General features: G+C 53.0%; 4 protein-coding genes across 4 annotated transcripts; 2 read left to right on the top strand and 2 right to left on the bottom strand.

The window, feature by feature from the left end:
- Positions 1 to 1,395: 1,395 nt before the first annotated feature.
- J4E88_001382 (uncharacterized protein) lies at positions 1,396 to 3,085 on the bottom strand (the record flags this gene model as incomplete). Its single annotated transcript, XM_049395051.1, has 2 exons — positions 1,396 to 2,882; positions 2,929 to 3,085. 2 exons carry the CDS (start codon positions 3,083 to 3,085, stop codon positions 1,396 to 1,398), a joined length of 1,644 nt encoding a protein of 547 aa, XP_049258915.1.
- A 277-nt stretch (positions 3,086 to 3,362) lies between these two features.
- J4E88_001381 (uncharacterized protein) lies at positions 3,363 to 4,224 on the top strand (the record flags this gene model as incomplete). Its single annotated transcript, XM_049395050.1, has 2 exons — positions 3,363 to 3,528; positions 3,578 to 4,224. The coding sequence occupies 2 exons, from the start codon at positions 3,363 to 3,365 to the stop codon at positions 4,222 to 4,224; spliced, it is 813 nt and encodes a 270-aa protein (XP_049258914.1).
- A 3,551-nt stretch (positions 4,225 to 7,775) lies between these two features.
- Positions 7,776 to 8,552, bottom strand: J4E88_001380 (uncharacterized protein; the record flags this gene model as incomplete). The annotated part of the gene is made up of 2 exons (XM_049395049.1): positions 7,776 to 7,855; positions 7,910 to 8,552. The coding sequence occupies 2 exons, from the start codon at positions 8,550 to 8,552 to the stop codon at positions 7,776 to 7,778; spliced, it is 723 nt and encodes a 240-aa protein (XP_049258913.1).
- A 3,003-nt stretch (positions 8,553 to 11,555) lies between these two features.
- On the top strand, positions 11,556 to 12,627 carry J4E88_001379 (uncharacterized protein; the record flags this gene model as incomplete). Its single annotated transcript, XM_049395048.1, has 2 exons — positions 11,556 to 11,792; positions 11,848 to 12,627. The coding sequence occupies 2 exons, from the start codon at positions 11,556 to 11,558 to the stop codon at positions 12,625 to 12,627; spliced, it is 1,017 nt and encodes a 338-aa protein (XP_049258912.1).
- Between the last annotated feature and the right edge of the window lie 212 nt (positions 12,628 to 12,839).

Genomic DNA, 12,839 nt, shown 5'->3' with positions numbered 1-12,839 from the left:
TGTAGAATGAAAGAGTTGTGTGGCAGCGTCGAGCTGACCAAAAGTGCTGATGCACTTGGATGTATGACGGGTCAGACTGTGAGCTGTCTAGATGAGACCATGTGCCCTTTCGTTCGACGGTGTTGATGCGCTCGATAGGACTGATGGGTAATCTTCGTGTCTGACTCGTCTGATGGTGCTATGAATGCTTGACCGTCAGTGACGTTTGATGAGTAGATCAACGATCGGCTGGCATGGCCTTTCAAAGTGAACGAGCGAACACTACTTACTGCCCTCGTCTCTGTTGGCCAGATAGCTCTAATAAGTTACCGGTATTGCCCAAACAGGAAGTCCACGATAGACACCACACCAACAACAATGCAGGGGAGATCAGGGTCCAAACGACCCCGAGCACATCGTTCCTTCACGCACTTATACACCTCAAACTCTGCAATCACCCCGCCTTACTAAGCTCGTGCAGCTGAGGAATGTTGTAGTAACCCGCAATCAAGATTTACCCTAGGAGCCCAGCATGCGATCGCCGATTCACCTCCTTCGGGCGTTGCGTCCCACCCAGGTCACCGTTCAAACCGGACCGAAGGTGGTTACAGGAAGGACTAGGCTTGATGTGTGCTGGGAGGCAGTTGAAAAAAGTCTGGCGTGTTGTGTTGGCGGTGGGCTGACTGGCCCAATGTTCCTGGGGGTAGGTGTTGATGAAATGTCATCGCCGATTGCCAGCCTTGCCCTCGGCCATTTCGGAAGCTCGTGCCATGGCGATATAGGATGTTTGTAGAAACATGATCCTTTCTTGAGCTGATCGCCTTTATCATTGTTCCGAGTGCCGACCGATCGAGAGACCGTATAGAAATCGATATACAACCCTTCCGGGCGACATGTTCTGCACCGTAAGTGGTGAATACCAAATAAAATCGTTGAGCGCATCAGTTCGGAGACAGAAACAGTATACTTATGCATTATTGAGCATATCCTGATTCGAGACAACACTCTCGGTGTGAGCGTTGGCCCTTTATGCGATGCTTCGACCCAATCCCGGTTGCGCAGGACCCGCTTCCCCAACACCTCCTCATTTGCAAAACCTCAAGAAGAGAGCATAAAGACTCACAAAGAAATGGAAAAAGAGCGAGAAGGAGACATTACTAAAAAGCAACGTCCATGGCGAAGGAAGGTTGTGTGCGCCACATCTGTTTGCGAAGAAATCGGGTATCTTATTCACAAAACATACTACAGTAGCGGATCAAAACGGTGTGAAGTTCAGCTTAACAACAAAGAGTCAGATGGCGCCACCCGAAACGCCCGCGAAATGTAAACCTGTCGAGTTGGTTCTTGATGCTCTGTTCGGTTGGTGAGCCTGACAGCTTCAACAGACCCGCGAGACGCATGTCCGACAGCTTGGGTTTAGTAGAAAGCATCTGGGTTGTTGTCATGGCTTCGGTTTCCATAGCCGTTGTCGACATCATCCAAACTTCGATACTGTCCACCTCCACCACGGCCACGTCCCCGACCGCCGCCGCCACCGCCGCCGCCACCTCCACCTCCACCACGATCTCCACGATGGCCGCCGCGAGCACCTCCTCTTGATCCATAGTTGTTGTTTCTGTTGTTACCACGACCGCGATCTCGGTTGCCACCACGGTAACCGCCTTGCCGGTCATCTCTGTCCCTGCCTCCTCGGCCGTGGTTTGGCCGGTAATTGTCGTTGCGACCATTCTGGTCCTCCTTGCGATGAGATTTGTTGGTGAAGTAACTCTCATACTCGCTCTCGTTCGCTGTCTCTTCCTCGATACGCAACATCTGCTTCTCGCCTACAACACTGTCAAACTCGAATGCCTGATCCTGAGGTACGGGATGCCAGTTCACGATACGCGCAGCATCTGCTGGCCGGCCATTCTTGCGAATAGCCAGGACTACCGTCGGTACAGGGTTCTCACTGTAAAACTTTGTTCCCTTGGGTACGGCTTCCACTCTCGCAGCCCAGAGCTTGTTCTCAAAGCAGGAGATGGCTGTCACCTTCCACCTGACCCTGGCACCTATACCGCCAACCTTGTCCAGTATGCTCTTCGGGCACGGTTTCGGTGTGATGAGTATGCTGTTCGCGAGATATCGAATGTCGTCTCTCGGAGCGCCCTGAGGTAAGGAGACGAGGGAGGTCAACTTCTCGGTTACGTCGGAGGGAATCATGTAGCCGGTGTAGAAGACGGTCTTCTTGATCTGATAAGGCGGCGTGCCAGGCGGGGCGCTGCCCGACTTGACTTGTATGTTGTGCGCGTTGATCAACTTCTGTATTTCGGCGATTTCGGCGACGGGATCGAGTTGTGTGGCATTCTCTGGGACCTGTATGACTTCAGTAGTGATGGGTCGGCGCGACGCCTGGTTTTGCGCCCTGAGCAAGTCCTCGTTGAACTGGAAGAAGAAGTCGCGGAAGGCCTTGGTATGCTTCACGCGGTCCTCGTAGATGTTCAGCTTCTCGGCGTCCTTGTATGTGTAGACGATGTCCTTGAGCAGCTCTTGCTTGAAGTCCATGGTGTTCCTGAACTTCTGGCCTGCGGGACCTATCGCGGGCTTCAGGCAGACCATGTCGAAGTCTAATCGCTTGCTGCGGACCATGCGCTTGACGAGGTCGGCAAAGTCGGATTCTCCTCTGCCAGTAAGCAGCACACTGAGCGCATCCTTCTGGGCCATGGAAGATTCGACGAGCTCGACGATTTGCTCGTTCCACCAGCCTTGCCATGCGCGCGGCTCCTCCTTCTCAATGCCTTCGCCGGTCGCTGCCAGAATGCCCGAGTCGTGCCACCAGCCGCCGTTGAGAAATATGTCGGGCGAGCCCAGCTGGCCGATCGTCGCGCTGTTCCATAGCTGCTTGTTGGGTAGAGGGCTTGCGAATACTAGGAAAGTCAGCCTCGGATGTAGAGGAAGTCGCGATGGACCTACAGGTGTTGTCGAAGTCGTAGATGTGAATTGCCTTGACCTCGGATACGGCAGGCAGCTCTTTGTCGTCGCATGACCACCTTTTGAGCGCAGTGACGGTGTGGTATGTCGCCTTTCCGTTTGGCCCTGCGACGGCCGGCCTGGTTGAGGTTGCTAGCATGTCTGGTACGGAGCGTCGAACAGAGTGCGATGTGATGCGTCGGGTAGCGGCGAGGAGCATCCAGCGCGAAAACTACGCAGCAGTGGGCGCTAGGAGGTCCGCGATGAATTGCACACCTTTGGACACGTGCAGCGAGTGGAAGGGTGAATGTTGAGCGGACAGGCTGCGTTTGCGTCGAGTCGCGACACTTTTGGTTGGCCCAAGCTCACTTCGGACGCCATGAGCTCATCATCCAAGCCACTTGCTATTCCTCAACCCCCACGACACCAAGAAGCGCATGCCAGGAAGCACGGCCGGCTCGACCCAAGGCGACTCACACGATACGTGCGTAATATGTCTCTCTTCGGTAACAGAGAGGGCCATCACGTCCCCATGCAACCATTACACATTTGACTTTGTATGTCTGGTGTCGTGGTTGCAGCAACGGTCGACTTGCCCGCTATGTAAGTAGTCCCCTTTGATACTATAGAGCGTCTCTGATGATAAATGCAGGTAAAGCACGAGTCATCGCCGTGCAGTACGACTGGCGCTCTCCGACCGACTACAAAAGCTATGCTGTTCCTCGCAGCCAACCACCCGCCGACTCAAACGCACACCATAGCCGAACTGATCGGCCGGGCTCCCTCTTCGCGCCCTATGGGCTTCCTAGTAGACCCCGTGGTCCGCGTCGTCCATATTCACCACCTATCGAGGATGTTGCGCTGCGCAGACGCAGAGAAGTGTACAGAAGGCAGCTATACTCGCTACACATCGGCAGCAATCGCTACTCGGGATATCGCGACCTATCTCCCCAAGTGATCGCAAACTCTCCTGAGATGCAGTCAAAAGCACGCACTTGGATTCGTCGCGAACTCCGCGTCTTCACCTTTCTACGCGCTGATCCGGCGGGCTCGTCCTCTGCTGCGGCAACGACGAGCAGCAATGCTGAGTTTCTGTTATCGTACATCGTTTCCATCTTGAAGATGGTCGACATAAAGGCCAGTAATGGGCACGCGGAGAACCTGTTGGCGGAACACTTAGGCCGAGAGAACAGCAAACTGTTTCTCCATGAGTTGAATGATTGGCTCAGAAGCCCGTACACGAAAGTTGAAGCATGGGATCGGGAAGTCCAGTATCAGGACGATGCGGAGGCGGCCTAGGGCCTCAGATCTATATTCTATCTGGTGGCGCAGCATAGTCACACACAAGACGCAATACCTGGAAACATGGCTCGACCCCCATTGCCATCCAAATGGCCACAAGGATGTCTGCCCGAGGTATATGTGACTAATTCAGGGTGTTCGCAACGGAGTTCGCATTACAACACTCGAGACATTGTATGCTCAGGCTAGGCTGAGTCAGGCTTAGCACATCAGCTCGTTGATGTTTCGTGTTAGTTTCGCGTACCTGGCCCGTCCACCTCAACCACCATCGCCGCATACTCTGCATAACGAAGTCGTGCATCTTCCATGCGAGAATAATGGCCATAGACATTAACATAGTGCTCTGTCATTGAGAGTTCAAGTTCACTGTGGTTCCAGAACTTCGCTCTGGTATGCTGGTGCTGTAATTTTGTCAGGCATGGCAAAAGGCAGCGTTTCGACTTCCCCGACCATACTGCTTGGTAAGACCGAGACGTTTCGATAACGCGGCAATGCTGCTACGCCCTAGGCCAAATTTCCTTAGCATTGCCGTACGATATCAAATGCACCATGTGCCTCATATATGGGCATCTGGACATGGCTGCGATACGCGAGCTCCATCCTCCTTTCGTCGGTCCCGCCGTGGAGGCCTCGTTCTTCCTGTTTTCGTTTCTTGTTCCCAGCTTGACTTTACTACCAGCGCTGGATCGCTCTTTATAATACCTAATCGTATCAACGGCTAAGCTTCGGAGTTTCCTGTGAAGCGTAGAACCAGGCGCCTACAATTTACCATCACACTCGACGATCTTTCTCGTATCAGGATGCGCTCCTCTATTGCGCTCCTAGGCGCTCTTTGCGGCCTGTCTACTGCGAATCCACACCCATGGATGTATGGAGTTCCGGAGTACCCAGATCTCGATATGAACGAGGTCATGACACAGGCAGACGTGGACTTGATGATGGCAGCAGCTGAAAACAGTACCGTTACTGCAAGCTCTACAGAAGCCTCGAGTTCTTCTAGCTCAGCATCAGCTTCTTCTGGACAGGAACCTTGCGCGGTTGTCAGCATGGCCATCGCAGCATTACCCTCGGGAGCCCGACCCATCGTGCCCGCGGAATTAGGAGTGCAATGTCTGCAGTCCGTACCTCTCGACATGGAAGGCAATGTCAAATTGATCGACGACCTCAAGCTCATGGTCAAGTGGCAATCGAACATTGCATACCTCAAGAACCCACCAAAAGACTACACCGAAGAGCCTCTCGACATCATGGGCGAGCTGGACACTATGCAAAAGCAGGTAGCGGACGGCACCTTCAAAAACGAGTACGAATTCCAGTTGAAGATGCTCAACACGTTCACGAAGGCGTACGACAACCACTTCGCCTATCAACCTGACATCCTTGCTTCAGCGATGCAGTTTCAGAGACCTCCTGGGTCAGAACTGGTCTCTGTCTCTTCAGACGGTACAGCGCTCCCAGAGATATTCACTTACAGGGATGTCATCAAAGCCAACACCGATTCTTCCTTCAAACCATCGTCTATCAAGGTGATCAACGGCATGGGCGCTCAGGACTATCTCGCAAATGTATCTGCTAGTTCCGATTTTCACGACGCTGACACGCGATGGAACGCCCTCTTTCCTTCGCAGGCTCTGCTCGCATCTGGCACTACCTTTCTTGGAAGCTTCAGAAGTGGCCAGTATCAAGGCCCCAACACAACCCTTGAGTTTGCAAATGGCACTACCTGGTCCCAGATGAATGTCGCTGTTGTAGTTGGGAACTTTACTGGTGTTGATAGCGGCAAAGCTTTCTTCCAGAAGTTTTGCACTGGGCCGAAGCGGGCTGCTCCTGCTCCTGCTCCTTCTCCGACAAGCAATTCCACAAGAACTGCACCTCCCGTGGCCACACCGACTCCCTCACATATTGGATACCCTAAAGCTGAGCTGATCAACCGCAATCTCGCTGTTGGAGGATATTATCTCAATGGCTCAGGATACGAGGTAGGCCACACACACACTTTTACTTTTATTTATCTAACCAATACAGAATGTCGCCATTCTCAGTATCCCCTCTTACGAATCTCCTGATGCTCAAAGCTTTCAGAACACGATGCGAGATTTCATAAGGATGTCGCAGAAAGCGGGTAAAACGAAGATGATCTTCGATTTACGAGGCAACGGTGGAGGCAATGCGATTCTGGGTTACGATACTTTCAAGCAAGTATACCCACAGGCGGTCGCGGAGCCATTCGGAGGCACGCGCTTCCGCGCGAATGATGCTTTGAACTCTGCTGGAAAGATAACCCAAGACTTCCTCGCCAACAAAACCTTTGTCCAATCGAACCAAACCGCCTTCATGGAGGTGTTTGGTCGGGCCACCACACAAGCCGATATCTTTGCCCTCACAAGCGGATTCAACTATCAGCATATCCTCGATGTCAACAACAAGGCCATGAGTGGGTGGGACCAACTCTTTGGTCCCGAGCAGATCAATAACGATTCTTTCACCACGACGCTGCGGTACAACTTTTCGGACAGCGTCAGCACAACATACCAGGGCTTTTCAGTAATTGGCTACAACGACAATGCCAACGAAACCAGCACACCACAGCCCTTCCAAGCCCAAGACATGGTCATGCTACACGACGGCATGTGCTCCTCAACCTGCGCGATCATCTCCGAACTACTCAAGAACCAAGGCGCAGTACGCACGATCGCCGTTGGCGGACGACCAAGGCCCGGCCCGATGCAAGGAGTTGGTGGTACAAAAGGCGCCCAAGTTTTCGCCTGGGACGACATCCAAGTCCGTATGCAGTCCGTCTATTTTCTGGGCTCACCCGAGCAACGAAAAGCCTGGGACGAAACGGATCTTGGCAAAACCGCTTTCGCAACCCAACTCTTCAAGCGATCTGCATACAATGGCGGACAGATCGCCGGCGGCGTCAATCTCAAAGACAACCTGAGACAGAACGATGCGAGCGGTACGCCGTTAGAGTTCATGTATGAAGCCGCAGATTGCAGGATGTGGTTTACGGGCAAGATGATCTCCGATGTAACGGAGGTGTGGAAGGGTGTTGCTGACCGCATGTTTCGTGCCAACGGCACGATGGGGTGTGTGCAGGGCTCTTCAGGAGATCCATCGAGTATCAGTGGAGGAGGGCAATTGAGGGGTGGCGATGGCCAGTTAACGGAGAAGAGTGCAAGCACGATCGCTGTTGCAGGGCAAGGCATGAACGGCAATGGCAGTGCGCCGCAGCCGTTCACAGGCAATGCGCTCAAGACTACGATGGGAAGTCTGGGTTGGGCCGTTATGGCTGGTGTCATAGGCCTGGCTTCGTTCTTGTAGAAGTCAGCAGCCTCTTACCCTGATGCATATCAGGATCTTCGCTTTTCGATGTTAAAATTTCGTTGCAAATGTAAATGTTCATTCATATATACGCTTTGAGAACCAAAGTGTGTAAGTATGTACAGAAAGGTTGCAATTCCAGTCCCAAATAGACGCAACTGCTCCAGGCTTCCAGACGATCGCGCGTGTCTCGCACCACTACTATGATCGTTGCGAACGACAATTTACCAAGCGTTAGCGGACCACTGGTTCACGGTGAACGTAGCAGGTCCACCAGTGAAGGCCTCGGTACCGAATTGGTAAGCTACGATGGAGGTTAGCATACGCATTGCCATGGTAGTAGCACTGAGAAACTTACTAATGAGGTTCTGGCTGGAAGCAGGGTAGCCCTTGTTGTTGGTGAGGTAGGTGAAGAACTCCTTGAGGTCGGCCTTGAAGTTGTAGATGGGCTGGCCAACAGGGGGCACGAAGCTGTAGACCTTCATGGCGCCGTTGGGGCCGTAGAAGAGTTCCCAGGATCGGCCAGCAACAGTGACCATACCCTGCGAGGTACCGATGGGCCAGACGTCGTATCTGGCGAGCCAGACCATGAGCTCGTAGTCACCGCTGGACGTGTCGTGGTTGATGTCCGCAGCAGTGAACAGGTCGTATGCGACGTTGCTGCGCTGGTTGGTGGTGTCGTAGACCCAGTAGGCCTCCGTCGCCAGGTTGGTGTACTGGTTCACCTTCTTCTTGGTGATCTGTCGTCCGGAGTAGACGTAGGACTTGACGTTGTCCTTTCCGCCGGCCCATGTCCATTTGGTGTGCCATTTGGCGCCAGTGGCTGACACGCTATCGACGTAGGTGCACTGCGAGCCCGAGGTGGCGAAGCTGCGGCCCCAGATGTTGTTGTTAAGCTGGTAGCCGTTGCTGGAGAAGTATTCGTAGTCCTTGCAGAGCGTGGCTTGTTGCGCGAAGCCAACGGAGGCGAGGGCGCCAAGGATGAGAGAAACGACCTTCATGGTGGATGTTTGGCGGCTGGGCGTTGGTTTCGAAAGTTCCCTGCTGTTCTGGAATCCATCTCTTCGTGCGGACCGTTTGACCTTTTGTACTTGCCAAAATGCGTCCTCCTAACAGGTATCCCCCATGGCATTGTTACTCGACTTTAGACGGTGGTGATATTTGTAGTGGACCTTCATATATTATGAGCTTCGTCAAGCGCGATCCGTCCCTAGATTCCGAATGATCATCCACATGTTTCTATTGTAGTGGCAATCCTCTCGTGGCAAGTGGTGCTAACGCGAACACCTGACATGTGTAGGACCACTACGGAGAAATCAAATTACCTCACCAATGAGAAGAGCATGGGCTTACCTCTTCTAGTCGCGTGCATTGGCATTTCTCGTCTCCCCGCGTACTTCAGCCTCGGAAAATTTACTCGGTCAATCTTAATATTTGCCGTTATCATTTCCCGGGAACCTGGCCTGCTCGAAGTCTCCCAAGACCCCGGAACAATGCCCCAGACCGTAAGCTCTTCCGACTACACCCTCCTTAGACTGTAACAATCGGCTCACCTACTTTTCGGCGGGATTTCGATGATCCATGGGCAAGGTAGGTATGATGCAACACCATTGGTTAAGCTTGATAAGCCTTAGTTCCCATGTGTACAAGCTCCGTAGATGGATGTCAAGTCGACGGAAACGATGCCCGATGTTCCTGGCTGAACGTGCTGTGAGAGCATGGTACATGGAAGTATCATTGTGCGCTTGCTGCAACTGGAAATCTGTTTCTGCATGTAACCAGAAGAGATCGGCTTTCGCTGTTCAAGAAGCTCTTAGAAGCAAAGCACAGGTCTGTAAAGATGCTCAGGTTGAGCTGCTGCTGGCTGGAGAAAAGGAGTATTTGGGGAGACCTTCCGCCGAAGACAACACCTTGCGGTACTAGCCGTGCTTGAATTCTAGATATGAGGACTATGCCCTCGTGATGTCGGAGTGTCCCGTTCGTCTGGTGTCGGGGGAACCACGTTGGCTACAAGGTAGCATGGGCATTGTTTTCTCAGGTGTCACTTTTTGCCAAGGCGCGCAGCCGCATCTGGCCGCGCTCTCCCTCCCAACCTCCTGAGGTTATCTCTTCTCACAGCCGAAGATTCCTTCAAAGACGGCATTCGCGTCGCTCGCGCTTGCTTTCATTTTTGTTCCCCTATGTGTCGGAATGCGTTATGTCAGTTATCGCGGCTTTCGCCGTACCGCAATTCCATCTACAAAGCGCCGCGCTGCGTCCTTGCCCATACGTCAGGAGTTGCTTCTCGTCCTCGGACACATCGCATGGCTTACATTGCCCCATCACATTGATGTTTAGCGGTCCCCGTTTGCCGCTCAACGCTTCCCTGGAGTCAGAACCCCTGGCCTTCGAGCCTACTTGTACTGGGCCTGAAGTTGTTGAGTGATATCTCCACCAGAAGCTCGCTCGACAAGAAAGGAAGGAGAGCCAATTCATTGAAAGTGTATGGTCTGGTAAGCTGTGAAGAGCGGTTTGACGGTGGCTAAGATCTTGCTGGGCTGCTTCCGTGCAGAGCTCTCAGTGACCTGGCACAATCATGGCTAGATGTCATCCACGATATCTATCGCGACCCACGCAGTACACGGTGATAATTCGAACAATGAATAGTAACATCAACACCCCCTAACTAGTCGTGATGCCCCCTTCTCCATTTCTTGCACCATCTGGTGTGCATCAAGGTGCGCGTCGGATCTGAACGTCCAGGAAGAGGGAGCACATTCCTGCTCAGCCAGCGCTCATCTTGATTTGGCCCTGAGGCTTGCATGAAGTAGTTGTCATGAAACACACAACCTGCTGTATGTATTGGATACTTATGTTCTGGGCGGACCGATCAACCCGTCCTCGGGGTTGATTTGTGAACGCCAAGGCACTGAGCCGCGGGCTCGGAAAGTGCTGTTGGCTCGTGCAGCAACCAAGGATCAGCACAATCCCTCCAACTGATCATAACGACTCCAGTACAGCATCGTCACAACAGTCACTATGATCGTTCTGCACGACGGCTACTGATGCGTACACATTAGATTCACCGGCGAACTTCTGGTGCTTTCGTCTCTTGAAAAATTGGACATCCCTCGACAACGCGACGCGTGCTCCCTCGCTCATTTCCACTCTTCGTGGGCGCCTGCGGCATGACGGAACATCTTGACGCCGCTTTTCAGTACTGTTCTGGGCGGCCGGATATGGCGTTCTAGACACTGAACCGAGATGAGGGTCGCTGGAAATATTCCATGCTTGCTCCACGTGTTTCCAGGCCCGAGACGTGAAGTCACAGCGACTGCATGTCAAGTACATAACGCCGTATAGCGGCCTTTTCTCGTTGTCAGGAGCCTTCTCGCAAGACGATACCGAGGCTCTCGGGCTTCGATCGCTCTAGAAGGATTTTCGCTAGATCATCCGAAGGGATGTCCTCGCTCGTGTTTCATGTTTCTTGAATCAAGAACCCAAGATGCTGCACCTAGAACCGATCGTCACAGGGGAAGCACAGTGTCGCAACACCGCCTCTTGGATCCTGCATGCCCCATACGGTATAGCTATACGTTCACCTGTCACGTCAGCTTCCGCCCAACGGCCCCAGCTGCTTCTAACGGCGGCTCTAGCCCCTTCTAAGCACTGGTCTCCCGTAGAATACGATGGTATTGCATGTTTGCCTGCACGTCTAACCGCCGCCACGTTCCTGGTGGCTGTTTTAGGCGGAGAACTGAACTGACATGTAATCAGCAAGCGAGATGGCGATGTCTTGGGACAGTGATTCCGTGTATGGAAGGATTCAGCAAGTATAAAGCCCACAATGTCTGCCTTTGTTCAAGGGGTACGCTTGACGCTCAACACACTCGTTCTCTACACGTTCTTTTCCAGTCTTTGAATTCTTCGATCTTTACTTCGTCGTTCTCTTCAGACAGTCCCTCTTTACAAGAACAATTACTCCACTACCCACCCAACCAACACTTCAAAGTTCCTACTCCAAAATGAAGGCCTCAATCTTCGCTCTCGCTCTTGCTGGTGCTGCTAGCGCCCACACCACTGTTTACAGCATTTCTGTCAACGGAAAGACCCAGGGTCTCGGAAATGTTGCTGGTGGATACATTGACTCTCCTCCCAACAACAACCCCATCGTTGATGTCACCTCCAAGTCTATGGAGTGCAACGTAGCCGGCATCAAGGCTTCCAAGTCCGTTGCTGTCAACGGTGGTGATGAGATTGCTGTGAGTATCTCTATGATACCTTCTGAATATAACAAGCACTAACGAATTTCTCCAGGTTGAATGGCACCACAACAACGCTGACGCTAGCGACGACATCATCGACCCATCCCACATGGGACCCATCACTGTCTACATGTCCAAGGCTGGTTCTTCCATGTCATGGACAAAGATTGCCGAGGACGGCTACGATGGCAAATCATGGGCTGTTGACAAGCTTATCAAGGGCTCATACACTGGCAAGCCAGGACAGCACAAGTTCACTCTGCCCAAGGTTGCACCTGGCGAGTACATCATCCGCCCCGAGATCATTGCTCTCCACGAGGGTGATCGCATTGGTGGTGCGCAATTCTACCAGGAGTGCATTCACGTCAAGGTCGGTGGCTCTGGCACTACTGCTCTGCCCGCAGGTGTTGCTATCCCTGGTCACCTCAGCGCTCAGGACGCTGGTGTCCACTTCAACCTCTACGGCTCATACTCCAGCTACCCCATCCCGGGCCCGAAGCTCTGGAACGGTGCCGGTGCTGCTGCCCCTGCTGTTCCTGCTGCCCCTGCTAAGCCTACCACCACCAAGGTCGCCGCACCCGCTGCTACCACCACCAAGGCTGCTGCCCCTACTACTACCAAGGTCGCTGCCCCTACTACTACCAAGGTCGCTGCCCCCACTACCACAGCCAAGACCACTCTCGCCACTGTTGCTAAGCCTGCTCCTACTGCCGGCGGTGCTACCGCTCAGAAGTACGGCCAGTGCGGTGGCCAGGGCTACACTGGTGCTACCAGCTGCGCTTCAGGCTGCAAGTGCGTCAAGCAGAATGACTGGTACTCCCAGTGCTTGTAAGCGCTCGTCTGAGTTGCGGGCGTTATCAGGACACCAAAAACGTGATGCTGGTGTCTTTGTGTGTGGTTAATGATGGACTTCTTTTTGGTAGACTTTTGTTAGTGTTTAGTAGGCTTTGCCTCATGCAATAAGCGGCTTGAGCGTCGCTGCATTCGATTCTTATGTAAATACATAATCCTCACGACGAATTGGACTTGATGCCTTTTCGGCTT

This window comes from Alternaria novae-zelandiae (genome assembly GCF_023758075.1).
Source record: "Alternaria novae-zelandiae strain BMP 2774 chromosome Unknown scaffold_2, whole genome shotgun sequence".
NCBI lineage: Eukaryota > Fungi > Ascomycota > Dothideomycetes > Pleosporales > Pleosporaceae > Alternaria > Alternaria novae-zelandiae.
Note: the sequence above shows the minus strand (reverse complement) of the source record. Positions and strands in the feature narration are given on the sequence as shown.